We start from the raw sequence: 17,610 nt of genomic DNA, 5'->3' as shown, positions 1-17,610 counted from the left end.
ATTTGGTGCTCAGCCTTCCCCAAAGCTTCTCTAGAGACCATCCTAGGAACCAGGAGCCTAGGAAGGTCTGCCCCGCCGGCAGTCCCAGTGATCCAGGGCCCTTCCCGCAAATAAGGAGCTGTCCCTGCCTGGCTGACCAAATGAGTGTCTATATCATACTCACATTTCTTTAGTCCTCCTTAAAGTTAGTATCAGGCGGCTTTCACAAATTTGTATGCAAATGTTCCTTCTGTATTTGCTCAGGCCCTCATCTACCCCCTGACCGTTGCTTCTAAGTCTACCACCACAGCCCGTCACAACGCAGCCAACAAGATTCTGAAGAACATGTGCGAGCACAGTAACACCCTGGTACAGCAAGCCATGATGGTGAGTGAGGAGCCAGTGCGGACCTCACGGTCCTGGGCACCCAGCCAGAGGGCTCCCCAGAGGTGGTTTTCCTTCCTCAGGAACTTGCTGCATGCCCCCTCTGGCTGCCAGGAAGAGTACCTCCTGCTTCCCCAAGACCGGCCTTTCTGGGTTTCGTTTATCCTTGCTGCTTCTCTCCTCCCCTCTTTGATCTAGGTGAGTGAGGAGCTAATCCGAGTGGCCATCCTGTGGCATGAGATGTGGCACGAAGGCCTGGAAGAAGCATCTCGTTTGTACTTCGGGGAGAGGAACGTGAAAGGCATGTTTGAGGTGCTGGAGCCCCTGCATGCTATGATGGAGCGGGGACCGCAGACTCTGAAGGAGACATCCTTTAACCAGGTATGGAATCCAGGAGCATGAAACAACGTGACCCACAGCCGTGACCAGACTCCTTCCAGCCTGAGCTTTCTGCTGACCTGAATAAAATGTACTCCAGTGGAGGTCCCAGATATAAACACACCAGACATTCAATTGTCATTAAGTTATAAAAACCCTCCCTAAATATTTCCTGGAAAACCACGTGCCTCCCCCGTGGGTCATGTCGTCTCTGCTTGGCCTTCCTTTACCCAGTGATGCACCCTGAGGCGGGGAGCTCTGGGGAGCTGCGGGGCTCCTCTGACTGGGCCGTCATGCTGGTGCCCTCCTGCCGCAGGTGCCCCTGAGGTGCTCCGCCTGCTGCTCCAGGAGCCAGCCTTGTGGCTCAGCCGACGTCTTGACAATGCGCCTGCTTTCCCTGCTCTCCCTCTCAGGCATATGGTCGAGATTTAATGGAGGCCCAGGAGTGGTGCCGGAAGTACATGAAGTCAGGGAATGTCAAGGACCTCACCCAAGCCTGGGACCTCTACTACCATGTGTTCAGAAGAATCTCAAAGCAGCTGCCGCAGGTAGGGTCCTCAGGCTCTAGCAAGGTTCCTGTCACGATAGTCTGTGTTTTGCTTTCTATGAACATTATAACCGTAATTCTGAAGCAGCTGGTTTCTGCAGACTTTGACACAGATCATTGCTATTAGCAATCCTTTGAAAAATACTTAAATTGCATTTAAATTCCTCACTGGAGTCAGAAAACTAAACCCTGTGGTAATTTTTCAGCTCACATCCTTAGAGCTGCAGTATGTTTCCCCAAAACTTCTGATGTGCCGGGACCTCGAATTGGCTGTACCAGGAACTTACGACCCCAACCAGCCAATCATTCGCATTCAGTCGATAGCACCGTCTTTACAAGTCATCACATCCAAGCAGAGGCCCCGGAAGTTGACACTCATGGGTAAGGACCGTTGTGCACTGTGGCCACCTGCGTCTCCCTCCCACCTTCTTCTGGAATTATTGCTGACTACTCACACTGCTCATCTCGCCTGTGCTCCGTCCCTCCCATGTTTACTAAGAGAGGAACGGAAGACCAGGGCATTTCTCCTTAGTACTCCCTCGTTGGGACTCCTGGATTATTCATGTAGCTGTGCTTGTTCAGACGAAGCATTATAATCCTGCATGAGAACGGGCAGAAGGAAATCGTAAAGGCATGCAGTGTGGAGGACTGGCTGTGGTAGGCAGCTGTTGGGGAGCTGATGAGGCCGACAAAGCGGCATCTGGATGTGAGCATGGACAGTGGCAAATCAGCCTGAGGGAAGGGGGCCTCTGGGCTCTTGAATATTCTTTCTTACCATCAGTCTCCTTGAGGGAAATAATTGTACCAAGTGAACAAACTGAGGTAGAAATGAATTCTCACAGTGATGCTGTTTCCTATCTAGGGTAGTTTCAGGAGGCCTGAGTACTCTGATCACACTTTGAGGTCTTTCCCCTTTAATAATGCTCATGTGTTTTGAATGTAGTGATTATTCACCAGCACCAGTTAGTCATGGTCACAGGTGGCCATCTCTACATGAGCTGGCATCCTCTAATACGGAAATAGGTGTCAGTCAGGTTCTCAGCATATTTAATTGGGGTAATGAGGGAACTGTTTCCAGACGTGTAACAGAGATCCTAGAGCCAAAGGTGAGAAGCTGTCACTCACCCACCCTCCAGACATGGAGGGTGGGGAGCCCATCTGTGGGGAAGCTGGGGTTCCTATGGCCAGGATCCTCACTGAACTTAAACCACGTGATGATGTAACTGGCCTGTTGCTAGGCTACCACTTCCACACCTTTAGGCAATAAGCTATTACTGTGCTATATAGAGAGCTCGGCCCAGAGCTCTGGGCGGAGGCAGAGACGTTAGTGTTCGACCTACTGCCAGGAGAACAAGCCGGGTAATAAACCCTTTCACCCCAAAGAAGGTTTTGCTGTCAATTTCTTTGGTCACATTGACTCCATAGCAAACTTGCCCGGGGCTGAAACCCATTGGCAAGACATCATCAAAGGCTTATAAGCTGGAAAGAGGCTGAAGCCCAGACAGGGTCATAGCTGCTTCTAAAACTGTAGCCTGGCCAGTGGTCTTGGACAAATACCCTGACCTCTCCCTCTTCCTGCCATCTGACCTCCTGCCAGTGCCCCCATTGGCCAAGCCCACCTGGGAGCACAATGGTGCAGCCCCTAGGGATCAGGCTTCTCAGGACAGAGAAGGACAGAGAGTAGGTTGGGGAAGGGAACGTAGAGAATGACTGACTCTGCAGAATCATTCCTCGTCCTCAGACACAGAGCTTTTCTTCATTTCACTTAATTTTAATTTGGACATCATCTCCCTGGGGGACCATCAAAAGCAGAGCCTTTTTTTTTTCCATCAATTCCAGGGAGTGTTTTTTTTTGTTTGTAGAGGTGTGCCTGGGTCAGGTATGTATAGTCTGGGGTCTTGTGAAAACAGTCCTAGTCTACCAGCTAATGGGTTTGGGACCCTCTGATCCGCACTGACTGCTCCCACCGTTCCTCACAGGCAGCAACGGGCATGAGTTTGTTTTCCTCCTGAAGGGCCACGAGGATCTGCGGCAGGATGAGCGAGTGATGCAGCTCTTCGGCCTGGTCAACACCCTCCTGGCCAACGACCCCACGTCTCTTCGGAAGAATCTCAGGTATTCAGGATGCCATGAAAATGGCAGTGATTTGAGGGGTCTAATAGTTTTTTTTCTTACATCTCTGCCACATAGTCACATACCTTTATGAAATAGATCATAAAAGTATGTACCTGACAGGAGGTCATCACTAGCCAAGGTGTCAAACATGAAGAGAAAAAAGTCTCTATATTCTTCAGGGTATTCTCCTGCTAACTGCCTTTAACAACCTCCAGAGGATCCAGACTGGAACAATTTATGGCCATTAGACTGGAGATTCTCCAGATGGGATGTGCTTTACCCCTTGTGGGGTCATAGCCCAGCCAAACCTTTCCCATCCTCGGTATGCCCTCCTCTTTCTGTTAAGAACATGAATGTTAAGTTGGGAGGTTATTTTAGGCTTAGAAATAGTCACTGGATTGTTCCCCCAAAGCACTGAGTTGTTGGGCAGGTTGGGAAGATGGGCAGTGCGCTTCTACCATGAGTGCACATCTTCCTGTGATGCTTTGGCCTTTGCACAGGCCTCTCCCTGCACACCTCACAACAGCCCTGGGCGGGGGTCATTAAAACTAGTTTGCACGGTATGAATGGATCACGTGTCTACTCTGCTCACTGTAAAATAACCCTGTTTCCCTGTGGGTGCCAGCATCCAGAGATATGCAGTCATCCCCTTATCAACCAACTCGGGCCTCATTGGCTGGGTCCCCCACTGTGACACACTGCACGCCCTCATCCGGGACTACAGGGAGAAAAAGAAGATCCTTCTCAATATCGAGCACCGCATCATGTTACGGGTATGTGATGAGGCTGCCAAACTCAATCCTTTAATGTCTCAGAGGCAAAACTCACAAGTCAGGAAATCTATACAAAGCCACTTTTCTTGTTCTTCTGTGTATGTACATCACTGAAATATCTATTTGAGGGAATTGGCTATTGCAGAAGGTTTAATGACATAAGTCCTAAAGCAGATAACCTTCTCTAAGAAACAGAAGGACCCTGAAGCCCAGAAATTAGCTTTTCATCATCCTAGATGAGACTGGACAATCAGGCAACATCTGTGTACTGAACACCTAGTTTATGTATAGCACTGGCTATACGGGGAAGTAATGTTTAGTAGATGTGTAACTAATAAGAGAGTTGTTTGTTCCTCAGAACCTTGACCCCTCCAGTGTTCTTGTTATAAGGGGGGGCCTGTTTTACGCTTAGGCCCTGGCAGCTCCTGTGGCCATCAAGTTAGAGTGGCCACCCCCTTTTACCTTTTGCAGTGTTCTTATTTCATTCACCTTTGGGCTGGGCTGTTGAAATTGGAACCCAGCTCTGCCTGGACCCAGAGCCTTATTTCTTCCTGGCTTTAAGCTGCTGGTCTTGCTTGGGGCTGCTCTCTCAGAATGGTTGTGTCCTGATGCAGATGGCTCCAGACTACGATCACCTGACTCTGATGCAGAAGGTCGAGGTGTTTGAACACGCTGTCAATAATACAGCTGGGGATGACCTGGCCAAGCTGCTGTGGCTGAAAAGCCCCAGCTCTGAGGTAAGGCGCGCTCAGCTGTCCACGCACGCCTCCGCCCTCTGGCCCACTCACCCTGCAGGAATGTCTCTCCTGTTTGTTCACTTGTGCCTGGTGGACTCTCCTATGACATTAGCTGTGGTTAAACACAGTTTTCATATGCGTTGTAAATTTCTTATTTATTTGTTTTAATTTTGTTAATGGTATGTTGGTTGGGGGGTTTTGTTTTGTTTTTGATAGACAGTATAGACATTACCAGAAGTTAGAAATTATCAGATTTTTAATCCTTTTCATTCACATTTCTACCTTTGGTTTTATATTTAGAAAGGCCCTCTCCACCTCAAGATTATGTGTCTTTTTTATATACATTTTCTTGTACTATTTATAATACTTGCTTTTACATTTAAATCCTTAACCCAATTTGGAATTTAAGATCAGGATATAAATTTACTTTTTTAAGATGATTCTCTAACACCACGGTATTTACCAAATAATTCATCATTTTCCCACTTGGTAAGATAATCCATTTTTATTGTACACTAAATTCTTATCTGCCCTTGGTTTTCTTTATGGGGCTTCTATTCTGTTTCACTGATATGCTGCCTTTTTCTCCTCAACTACTATTAATACAAGGCTCTTCTCATTGGCTGTTTTCTTTTTTTTCCCTTAATTTTCTTAATAAATTTTGTGATCATTTTTTCAAGGTTCCTCCCAAAATAAGTGCCACTGAATTTTTAATGGAATTACATTAAATGTGTCACATAACTTGGGAGGATATTACATGTTTATAACCTTAATTGCTTATTCTTAAATGGATATTTCATTTATTCAGGTCTTTATATTCCTAAGCAAGGTTTAATTTTCTTATTCATCTACCTCTGTACATCTCTTAAGTTTATTCCAATAGTTTATTATTGTTGTAATTATAAATGGCATCTTTGTTCCATTATATGTTCTAACTGGTTACTGATGGAATATAAGAAAACAAATGATTGAGGTGTAGTCATACTGAAACTAGTGAACAGTACAGAAACTAGTGAAACATGAAACAAGCCTTGGTTCATGTGTGCTCCTATGTTCCAGGTGTGGTTTGACCGAAGGACCAATTACACCCGCTCTTTAGCGGTCATGTCCATGGTTGGGTATATTTTGGGCCTGGGAGATAGGTGAGTGAATTTAATTTGTTTCTTTTAGTCTTCTTTCTCCCTTTAGCTTTCATGAATGGTTTCATTTTTTTTTCTAGGAAGACTTATGACCATTTGATAAATATTTGTATTTTGTACTTTAGGCCCCTCTTGCAGCATCAACCTTAGTCCCCTAAGTTACTATCCTTGCCAACAGAACAACACATCAAACTAAAGAGAAGAAGAACCATAGTTCAAGGGTACTACTTTCTCCATAGGTTGGTTTAATAAATTAAAAACCATTTAAATCCAATTGATTGTATTGATTCAATAAATACTTATTAATAGCACTATTCTTTTTTTTTTTTTTTTTTTATTGAAGGGTAGTTGACACACAGTATTACATTAGTTTCAGGTGTACAACACAGTGATTCAACATTTATATACATGATAATTCTAGGTACCAGCTATCACCATACCAAGTTGTTACAATATTTTGACTATATTCCTTATGCTATACATTACATCCCGGTTACTTATTTATTTTACAATTGGAAGTGTGTTTATCTGTGTGAGGGCATCTCTCATATTTATTGATCAAATAGTTGTTAACAACAATAAAATTCTGTATAGGGGGGTCAATACTCAATGCACAATCATTAATCCACCCCAAGCCTAATTTTCGTCATTCTCCAATCTTCTGAAGCATAACGAACAAGTTCTTACATGGAGTACAAATTCTTACATAGTGAATAAGTTACATGGTGAACAGTACAAGGGCAGTCATCACAGAAGCTTTCGGTTTTGTTCATGCATTATGAACTATAAACAGTTCAAATATGAATATTCATTTGATTTTTAAACTTGATTTACATGTGGATACCACATTTCTCTCTTTATTATTATTATTTTTAATAAAATGCTGAAGTGGTAGGTAGATATGAGATAAAGGTAGAAAACAGAGTTTAGTGTTGTAAGAGAGCAAATGTAGATGATCAGGTGTGTGCCTGTAGACTATGTGTTAATCCAAGCTAGACCAGGGCAATAAACATCCATGTATGCAGAAGATTTCTCTCAGAACATGAGGGGGGAGGTTCTAAGCCTCACCTCTGCTGCTCCCCATTTACTCACCTGATGGCCCCCCTGCGACTGTGCCTGTCTTAGGTTGTTCCTCCCTTGAGGAATCTTACCCATCTCTGGCTAACCAGTCATCTTCCGGGGCCATACAGGGAAATGTTAAGTTGGTAAGTGAGAGAGAAGCCTTATTGTTTGAAAAGGTTAGCTTTTTACTTCTTTGCATATTTATGCCCTGTGGCTTCTATGCCCAGCATTTGTCTTGAGGTGCCTTTACCACTTGGAAGAATTATGATACTCGGTAGATTCGACATGTGGCACGAGTTCTATTTAAAGGTTGTAATTAGGTAGGAAGAAGAAAAGCTATAGAAGTAGCAGGCAGAAGAAAACCTGGGAAGATTGATTATTTCTTTGACATATCTTCTTGTAGAGTAACTTCAGCATGGATAGGTTTTAAGCTACTACTTAAATTGCGCACACACATTAACATAATAGGAGTATAGTTACATAACCAGAGCATACCTGTAATTACCAGCCATCTCCAGTGAAACCAAGAAAACCAGTTAGGCACCTTAGGCATTTGTGAAAACCTATCTATGGTATGGTGGATATTGTCCAACTGAACTTGAACAGTCTGAGAGAACTCAGATAAATTAAAACAACCCATTCCTGGGGACTGTTCACATCCCAAAATAGCACTATTCTAAGTTAAATAATTCTATTTCTGTAATTGAAACCAACCAAAGTAGATCCTTCTGGTATTTCTGCATAATAAATTTCATCCACTTGTACTGACTGAAAAAGTAGCTTAGGAATGTTCAGAAACTGACTTACTAAGACTTTTTAAAAAGCTAGTTCTTTTGATGTCTACTCTTTTTTTTCCTGGGATCATGTCTCATGCAATTATTTGAGAGTAAAAATAATTTTATCCCACAAAAATAATAAATTCTTGCTTTTAAAAATAGCAAATTAGCAGAATTCCTATTGACAAAAACGAGATGATCCTGCCTAGATGGCTTGGGGACTCAGGGTGATGAGACTATGTGACAGGTGCTGAGTAGTAATGACAGAGCCTTGTCACTCAGATGCCAGAAACAATTTATCTTGTGACCAAAGATCTGGGGAAGGCAAATTATCATGGTGTCATGGGGCAACTTGTGATTCTCGCAGATAAATTCCCGTCTCAGACCTAGAGCAGAGGTCGGCAAACTTTTCCTATAAAGGGCTGGATAATAAATATTTTAGGCTTTGCTGGCCATGTGACCTCTGTCACAACTATTCATTCATCTCTGCCATCATAGCACAAAAGCAGCCTGAACAATACATAAATAAGTGAGCATGGCTGTGTTCCAGTGAAACTGTATTTACAAAGGCAGGTGGGGGGCTGAATTTGGCCTGAGGGCTGTAGTTTGCCAACCTATGGCCTAGAGTATCACATGCTTGTTGATGTATTCATCTGTGCTGCTGTCCTGACCCCTTTCTGGTCTCTCTTCTGCTTCTCAAAGACATCCGTCCAACCTAATGCTGGACCGGCTGAGTGGGAAGATACTGCACATTGACTTTGGGGACTGCTTTGAGGTGAACACGTGTTCCTGGATGACCTCTTTTCACCTTCCTCTGATTGTTTAGGCAAATTAAAACCTCAGATGCCCTGTCCTCACCCCTTCCCTGCCTACCAAGGTGATAGAAAGACAATCTAAGAAATGAAACCTATGCTCTTGGTACGTAACTATATTTGGACTCTAACCCCCCTTGGGGTGAATGCCACTCGTGGCTGGAGAAATCCTCATCCCCCACGTGGCCTGCTGGTCGAAGACCTGGGCCTGAGGCACACTTCTCCTTTTCTTTTTCTCTTTTTTCCTCTCTTCCTTCTCTCTCTCTCTCTCTCTTGCTCTTTTTTTTTTTAAGTTGTATTTTAAATCCCCATAACAAGTCCCCTCACTAAACTCAAGCTACTTCATTTCTGTGCTCTAACTGAAATCAGTAGAAAGGAAAACCACCTGTCTCCCCCTGGCTTTAGCTAAAACAGCTACATAACCTAAGCAGTGGACTTGGTTTTTCCTCTTATTACCCTATAGGTTGCTATGACCAGAGAGAAGTTCCCAGAGAAGATTCCGTTTAGACTAACGAGAATGTTGACCAATGCAATGGAGGTGAGTAGGTGCTGGGAGCAAGCTGCTTAGACTGAGACCAATATAGTTCCAGCCCTCGCTGGGGGCATACTTGCTTGTTAGATCTCAGCAGCTCCCCAAAATGCCCGGGTTATTTCTCTAGTCGTTTCCTGGTATTTTCTGTTGTGTTAGAAATGGTCAGTCTTTGAAAGTCCACCCATTCTTCACATCAGAACTTGTTTCATGAATCACAGTCCTGACCTGACTCCTTGCTCTGAAGATATTCCCAGCCTGATGTATCAGTAATGACCCATGTCTGCTTCCTAAGTGAGGGTGACAGACCCTCTCGACTTTCTTTTGGTCATGAGTCCGTAAGGGCCCAGTGTCAGCAACTTCCGTGATGAGTGGCTCTGGCCCTCCCTCAGGTTACTGGTCTGGACGGCAACTACAGAATCACATGCCATACAGTGATGGAAGTGCTTCGAGAACACAAAGATAGTGTCATGGCCGTGCTGGAAGCCTTTGTCTATGACCCCTTGCTGAACTGGAGGCTGATGGACAGTGAGTACTGGCAAGTGCCTGGGGGTGCAGTTGCCACCTTCCATTGGAATATCTGACATATCCCATGTCACTAAGCTGTCCCCCTTCAAGCCTGGAGTCTGAGGTACATCACTGAGCTACTGCAGCATTTTCACAAAGCAGCTCTGGTAGTTGGGTATGAATTGCAAGATTTTTATTAACTAGAACAGAAAACTTCACCAGTTTAGATACTAAAATATTTTTCAGGATAAATCAAGCACCTGAATGATTTTCATATGTTTGGATTTCATATAGAGTAGCAAGCTGGAATTTTGATAGGAAGTTTAAGCAGTTGTGATTTGGGTCAGCAATGTCTGAGTCTACTCTTTATTCCTACCTCCTTAGGAGAAGTTTACTAACAAGAGGCATCCAGTCCACTGCCCTTAAGTCATCATTTTCACCTTATGTTATCTGGTGTCCATTATCCAAACCCAGCTTGACAATGCTGAGTGTCCCTCAGGATTGGATACCCCTGCCAACATCCACCCACTCACTTCTGAAGAAGACATCTTTGGTTCCTTCTTAGGGCTATACCTCTTAAAAAATTGTATTTTTGTGATTGCAAGAAAATATATCAACCGTGTTTCCTTTAAGTCAAAGTTTGAGTCACTTTTTAATCCTCCCTTTATTACCTTTCCTAGCAAATACCAAAGGTAACAAGCGGTCCCGAACGAGGACAGATTCCTACTCTGCTGGCCAGTCAGTAGGTGAGTACGTCCTGTGGGAGACGGCAGATTCTGTCCCCTTTAGTCCAGAGTGTTTCTCAAACAGGGTGAGCTTTGTTATTGCCGTTAGGAGGTGTGACTTAAAGTAGTTAACAGATGCTGCATATGAAGGAAGTAAACAAATTTTTCCAGAGGCTCTTAAGAGTGATAATCCTGTCCCTGTGAAAATATCACCTAACAGATTTTATTTCATTTCTAAACGTTTTTTAGGATGGAGTGAGTACCTACAGCTCAGAAATTTTGATCCAACTCTCTGATCTTTATCTATGAAAACACAATTAAAAGAATGTCTGGATATTAGCTAGTATTTATCATGCCCTTTAATGGTGTCTGGTTTAGGATAATTATTAGGTCTATAACCTTGATGCTAAAGTGTTGTTAATAGCTTAGAAATGGGAAGATGGAAGCAGCAGAAATGTACTCACATTGCTGCTTGAGAAGCCAGGAAACCACAAGAAAAATTGTTTCCAAGAGTGTGGTCCACAGGACCTGGTCCCAGGAAGACCGTGCCCCACCAAGGGCCAGAGCAGGGCTTGTGCCTTGAACGCCCTCAGAGGTCATAGAGGAAAGCTGCCAAACTTTGTTTAACCTACCCCTCAGCCCCCCACCCCAGCCTGCCCCTTTTCCCTTCATAACATCTGACAATGCCCTACAGAGTTCACACTTTGGAACATACTAGAAGGGTGTTAAAAAGTAAATATTCTCCACAAACATTTATGAAACATTTGCAACTAGGTACTTCACAAAGCAAATAATGTTATGGGGTGCAAAAAGAGCATGACATACAAAGATTACCCTGGAGAGGCACAGAATCACATCACAGAGTTGTCCAAAATGCGTACGAAATAATAAAGCAGTACATTGTACTGTGTAATCAGTGAGCTTTGGTTTGGAACATTGGGCTGTGGGGCTTAGAGAAAGGAGTTACCACTCAGAACTGCAGTAGCGAAGGGAGCCTTTGGGTTGGTAGAATTTAAGTTGAGCCTTATTGGGTGGATGGAATCTGAATGGGTAGAAAGGAATAGCGTGTTTGGAGCAGGAAACGGGTCCTGGATTATAGTGTCCTCTGTGAGCATGTGTGTTCCCTATCCTGGACACTGACAGGATTGGTGAATGATACCTGAGTCACCCATGGTGCCTGAGGTACCTTATGCAGGTGACTGGTCTCATCCGAACTATGTGAGACTTAGGAGTTTAACTGGCAGAGTCCACCTCATGAATACGTTACGGGGTTACTCCTATATGCTGCCTGTAGCGTGCAGAGGGGAATTAGGACAGCCAGGTCTGGTGGCAGCAGGTGATGGTGCACCTGTTTTTTTTATGTGGCTTAAGAGTTAAGTTCCAGGGGGTCATTAATAAAAGTTTTATAATCAGTAGCTTCATTTGAAGACCTGTGTTGAACAAGGACAATGTAAATAATTTAATAATTCTGATTCTAAACTCTTCTCCCCTAAAGACTACAGTCATTGGATGGTGACCCTAAAGCCTTAGGGCTTTTTCTTTCTACAGTTGATATATAAATTCCTCTGAGGAACTAATACTTTGTCCATGTGTGTGAACCTTAAAACCTAGTTTTCTTTATGTTATCATCAGTTTTTGATGAACCAAAGAAATTTTGTCAACAGGTCTTTGACTCATGCACCTATTCTGTATATCAGAACACTCACTTTATAAATGCTGTTGGCTTGAAAATTCATGCTTTGTAGTTTAAAAACTTTCAAATATTATTAAGAATAATAATGCCTCCCCTCTCCTTTCCACTTTGAGGTAGGTAGGGCAAATGTAAAAGGAAATCAAGTATCTGGAGAATTAGAGCTAATACCTTGGAACAATGGCTTCTGCTAATTGATTATTTTCCCCCTAGAAATTTTGGATGGTGTGGAACTTGGGGAACCAGCCCATAAGAAAACAGGGACCACAGTGCCAGAGTCTATTCATTCTTTCAGTAAGTCCAACCTCTGGGGAATTGCACCAATGACTAGCTGCTTAAGAAAATAGCAGCTGTGTTGTACCCTAAGGGGGAGCAACAAAACTGCCTTTGAGCAGAAAAGATTCCGTGAATTTCTCATTATATTCTGAAGACAAAAGATAGAGGAAGAATTGCTCAACACTTAGAAAAGTGAATATTTGAGGAAAACAAGGGCATCCTTTAGGCCTGTCGTGATGATCCAATCTTACTGCTATTTTTCTGCTTTTGTGTATTCCAGTTGGAGATGGTTTGGTGAAACCAGAGGCCCTGAACAAGAAAGCTATTCAGATTATTAACAGGGTTCGAGATAAGCTCACTGGTGAGTGTGTCAGTGTGTGTATGTGTTTATGTAAAAGGAACATGAACTCTGAGAGACTTTTCTCTTCTTTAGTGGGTGACCAGCCCTGTTTCCAGTGGTGTTGGTGCCTGAACTTAGTACGGCTAACTGGTGTGCCTGAGGCCGTCAGTGAAGCATTGTCTCAGGTTGTCTTTCTAATGACCAAAAAGCGCAGGCATGCTGCATTTCACTGGGTTTGCTTTATTGTATTTTTAACAAATTGAAGGTTTGTGTTGAGCAAGTCTGTCGGCGAGCTCACTTTGTGCCTCTCTGTCACATTTTGGTAATTCTCAAACTATTTCAAACTTTCTCTTTATGAATTTCTTACGATGATCTGTGATCAGTGATTATGACTCACTGAAAGCTCAGATGGTAGTTAGCGTTTTTCAGCAATTAAGTGTTTTTTAATTAAGGCATGTACATTGTTTTTTTTTAGACATCCTGCTTTGCATGCTTAATAGGCTACAGTATAGTGTAAACATAACTTTTATATGCACTGGGAAACCAAAAAATTTATTTGACTTTATTATAATATTCGCTTTATTGCTGTGGTCTGGAACTGAACTCACGATGTCTCTGAGGTGTGCCTATAATGTCGTTAACCTCACTTTAAGAGAGGTAAGTAAAGGTCTGTTGGATCCAAAGTCAGCCAAATTGAGGAAAATTTCTTTTGTCATCATGGCTTGATATTAGAACAAATCTAACGCCTCTGATTCATTGCCTGTCTGTATTTTGGTAGCTGTTATGGCATATGGAGAAGGTGGAAGAGGAGAAATGCAGACTTTTGAAAAGAAGACATGTCACATTGACCAGATGGTGTGACATTGGGGGTGGGAGTCAGGGAAGCCAAAGACCCCAGCTCCACCGCTTACTGTGACCCTGGGCCTTTGTCTCTGTACCTGGAAGGTGACAAGAATGGCTCTCTCAGAAGGCGGGAGGCTTAAGTGAGACATGGGATGGCCAGGCGCTTAGAATTTGGGTCCGGCACCTACTCTGTGGTCAAGGTATATTTGTTTGTTGAGCACCTACAAGTACTAGATGCTAAGAAAACAGATAGTTTCCTCCCTTTGTGGAACTCGGGTGCCAGTGAGGGAACAAGTGGAAGAGAGGGGCTCAGGCTGTGGTGCCAGTAATAGGGGAATTGAAGTCCAGGAGTTCAGGAAAAGCTTTTCAAGGCAAACAACCCATGAGCTAAGATTTGAAAGAAGGCAAATTAGAGGGAAATTGTTCCAGACAAAGGAAACAGCAGAAGCAAGGGCACTGTTTTGGGAGGGAGGGAAGGAAAATGGTCTGAAAGCCACTAGTATGACTGCCCCCCAAGAAAGCAAGCACAATGCAAAATGTTTTGACTCTTGAGTTGGCCAAGGCCAGGTCATATAGGACTTGACATTTTTATCCTACATCCGAAGGGCAGTGGGAAACCACTGAGCTTTAAGTGGGGTGGGAGGGAGGAGGAGGGCCTGGGCGGGTTTGCATCGTGAATGCTGCCTGCTCCAGCTGTATGGGAAGAGTGGGATGGAGGGGAGAGGGCAGCTGCCATGGTCATCCAGGCCAGACAGTTGACTAGACTAGGGTGGGGGCAGCGGAAATGGATTCACAAGGTCTTCAGGAGGTAAAATCAAGAGAATTGATGATGAGGCATAAGAGATGAGGAGGGAGCAAGGATGCACCCAAGTCAGTGGCGACCTTCTGAGAGCTGGGAAGAGCCTGGCAGCTAGACCGAAGCAGTCGAAGAGAACGTGAAGGAGAAGGAGGTGAGCAAGTGGAGACAAGTTTCAAAACTCTTGAGAAGTTTGGCTCTTTCTAGAGGAGAAGACCATGCTAGATAGGAAGTGGTTGGATGAGAGGCTTTTTTTCTTGAATGGGAGAGAGGAATGGGTTTACAAACGGGAAGAAGGAAACACTTGAAAAGGGGATGCTGAAGACAGGAGTGAGAGGAAGGGCAGTTGACACCTAGGCCCCTCAGAAAGCAGGAGGCGATGGGACCCAAAGCAGGTGAACTTAGTGTGAGTAGGGGAAGGAGGACAGCTCTCCAGAGTGATGGGAGTGAAGAAGGGAGCTCCTGCTGAACAATCTGCTTGAAGAACCCAGCCTCACTTATCAGGGGTCCAGCACTGTGTATGCGTGTGTGTTGAGGGCCTCCACAGAGGGTGGGAAGCCAGAGGACCTGCAATGGCCCTGGAAAAGCATGCTGCTAAGGCAGCATGGTAAGCTGGCCACCCAGGGTGAGTGCCCATTCGAGCTTGGGGATTATGACTTTATAATGGAAGCAAGCTGCCTTCTGGGAGGAAAGGGTCAAGAATGGAGGCTAGTGGGATTGGAACCGAACAGGGTTTCTCATCCACTTGCTGGACTCAAGGGTGATTATGGGTTAAAACTGCTGGCCAGACCTTTGCCCCTCCTGAACTCAGCCCAGTGCAGGACTTTACCCACTCTGAACCAAGTCTGTTTCAGGAGAAGGAGACTGGTGTTCATTCAAGTTACATGGAGGTGAATTTAAAACCCAGCTACCATGTAGCCTTCATACTGTGTATGAGGATAAACTGACTTAGGCTGCACACACAGTAAGCCAGATGGGACAAGGAGGGAATTGATAACCAAGTGCAGGTGAAATGTTTTTGTTTCTCCTGTCCTAGGTCGGGACTTCTCTCATGATGAAACTTTGGATGTCCCAACGCAAGTTGAGCTGCTCATCAAACAAGCAACGTCCCATGAAAACCTCTGCCAGTGCTACATCGGCTGGTGAGCACATCAGAGTACTTTCGTTAAAATAAGCAATCATGTGCTCCAAACCCAGGGTCACAAAAAATGATTTGGGGAGGTAACCGTAAAGGGCGATCATAGTTCTGAGTATCTTTGAAAGTTTGTGTTCACTGTGTGTTCGTTGTACTGAAAAGGAGAAAACTTAAAAATATGGATGCAAATTTGAAAGGCAAATACCAAAATAAATTTAAATTGCACTAAAAAAATGGTGTCTAGTAGGTAAGACCCCCTTTTTAGGAGAGGGATTCTTTTTGTATTTTTGCTGTCAATTCAAAGGTACAGGAAGGGCAAAGGAAAAGCCAGACCAGTGGCAGAGAGAAGGAGCTGAAAAGACAAATCGATGATCTGGGATTGTAACCTGAAGGGTCTGCTTTGATTAATTGCCTGAGGCACGCTTAAGGTAGAAACTTGAGAGAGAGGGCGATGGGGAGTGTCCTGGGACTGCAGCAGGCATCAGCCGCTGACTGGAAATAATGATGAGTGTGTTCTACACATAGTCGTAGGAGATCTCAAGGAATGTCCCAGGGCTTGTCAGAGCTTGGTCTTTCCATTTTCAATGTATCAGCGGAAAGCTTTGAAGAAGCCCAAATTATTAAAATACTCCTTTTCTCTCTGTCTTCTTAGGTGTCCTTTCTGGTAACTGGAGACCCAGATGCACCCACAGTGTCTCTCCTGAGGCTTTTCTACTTTGGTATATGCTTCCGCTAAACTGAAACCATGGTCAGAAAGTTCGACTTTGTTAAATATTTTGAAATGTAAATGAAAAGAACTACTGTATATTAAAAGTTGGTTTGAACCAACCTTCTAGCTGCTGTTGAAGAATATATTGTCAGAAACACAAGGCTTGATTTGGTTCCCAGGACAGTAATACTAGATAAATCAAGCCATTGATTTTAGGGAACAGAAGATCCATAACTTTAGAAATACGGGTTTTGTCTTAACTCACAAGAGAACTCATCACAAGCATTTGCTGATAGAAGAATGGCCTGGTCCTCAACAAGGATACAGCAAACTCAGTTCAGTCAAGAGTCCTCAGGCCACAGAGGCCATGTGTAGGATTCTGGGCTGTAAGGAAGCCGGAGGAGCCAACTCCATCGCTTTCACCATCCATTACCTCGCTGGTCCATGAACAGCAACAGCATTTGCCAGATGGGCCAAAATGGGTGGAAAGGTGTGTCTTCTGCCTCACCCGTGATGCTGTGACTCCCACACTTCAGCCCAAGACCTGAACTGCTGGGAGCAGGTTTTCCTCAGATTGGTGGGCAGTCTCAGCTAAGCACAGGCACAGTGGGGCCCACAGTACAGCAGGCTGACCCACAGTGGCCTTCTCCAGCACAGTTCTGGGATGCTTTCAGTGAGGCCTGAATGCTCTATGATCCAAGCTCTGTGCTTGGAAAACATAAATGCTGTCATGGAGGTGCTGAATATGGGGAGGGAAAAGCTAACATGTTGGGATTATGAGCAAAAGAGTTATTAAACTAAATGCACAAAGTATAAAGTGTAGCCATGTCTAGCACCATGTTGTATCTGAATAATTTTTGTGCCAATAAATGACATCAGAACTTTAAAAACATACATATGAGCAGCTTTTTATTCATAATTACTAGTTCATAAAGGAAGCAGCTATTCTTTCAGCATTCTTTAAGCAATAGTACAAGGGACTATGCAGGACACAGGATCCACATGACATAGTCCTGTCCCTCAGGTGTGCACAGGCTAGACAAGATGGAACCATCATCACATACAAGTGGGCTAATAACCCCACCAAGCTAACTGTGAGAAGAGCCACAGAAAGGGTGTCTCAGGTGGGGGCACTAATTCCACTGGAGGAGCCAGGAAAACATTTGCCATGGGTCTTAAAGGAAGAGCGAGAGTTTGTGTCTGTCAGATAAAGCACATGAGAACATTCTCAGCAGAAAAGAGGTATAAAATATCGTGCAGGAACAGCAAGAATTAATTTGAACCATATTAGATTGCAGGTATTAGATCATTTTGACATAAATGTCAGTTTCACACAGATTGACCTCACAGTTCAGCAT

The 17,610-nt window shown here is 44.1% G+C and overlaps 1 protein-coding gene across 4 annotated transcripts in view; it reads left to right on the top strand.

The window, feature by feature from the left end:
- The window catches only part of MTOR (mechanistic target of rapamycin kinase), a 144,647-nt gene extending 127,501 nt beyond the window's left edge, over positions 1-17,146 (top strand). For 3 of the 4 annotated variants that reach the window (XM_036925182.2, XM_036925181.2, XM_036925183.2), the window contains 16 exons: positions 244-366; positions 562-744; positions 1,155-1,289; positions 1,495-1,669; positions 3,268-3,403; positions 4,029-4,176; positions 4,791-4,913; positions 5,973-6,055; positions 8,593-8,665; positions 9,166-9,240; positions 9,624-9,759; positions 10,419-10,484; positions 12,367-12,447; positions 12,710-12,790; positions 15,445-15,550; positions 16,196-17,146. In XM_036925182.2, the coding sequence (XP_036781077.1) occupies positions 244-366; positions 562-744; positions 1,155-1,289; positions 1,495-1,669; positions 3,268-3,403; positions 4,029-4,176; positions 4,791-4,913; positions 5,973-6,055; positions 8,593-8,665; positions 9,166-9,240; positions 9,624-9,759; positions 10,419-10,484; positions 12,367-12,447; positions 12,710-12,790; positions 15,445-15,550; positions 16,196-16,211 (1,740 nt within the window). In that variant the 3' untranslated portion in view covers positions 16,212-17,146. Of the gene's footprint in view, positions 1-243; positions 367-561; positions 745-1,154; positions 1,290-1,494; positions 1,670-3,267; positions 3,404-4,028; positions 4,177-4,790; positions 4,914-5,972; positions 6,056-6,177; positions 6,322-8,592; positions 8,666-9,165; positions 9,241-9,623; positions 9,760-10,418; positions 10,485-12,366; positions 12,448-12,709; positions 12,791-15,444; positions 15,551-16,195 lie in introns of those variants that run through there. The other variant, XM_057499721.1, reaches the window with a different exon arrangement.
- The last annotated feature ends 464 nt before the right edge of the window (positions 17,147-17,610 follow it).

Source organism: Manis pentadactyla, chromosome 4, assembly GCF_030020395.1.
Source record: "Manis pentadactyla isolate mManPen7 chromosome 4, mManPen7.hap1, whole genome shotgun sequence".
NCBI classification, from domain to species: domain Eukaryota; kingdom Metazoa; phylum Chordata; class Mammalia; order Pholidota; family Manidae; genus Manis; species Manis pentadactyla.
Note: the sequence above shows the minus strand (reverse complement) of the source record. Positions and strands in the feature narration are given on the sequence as shown.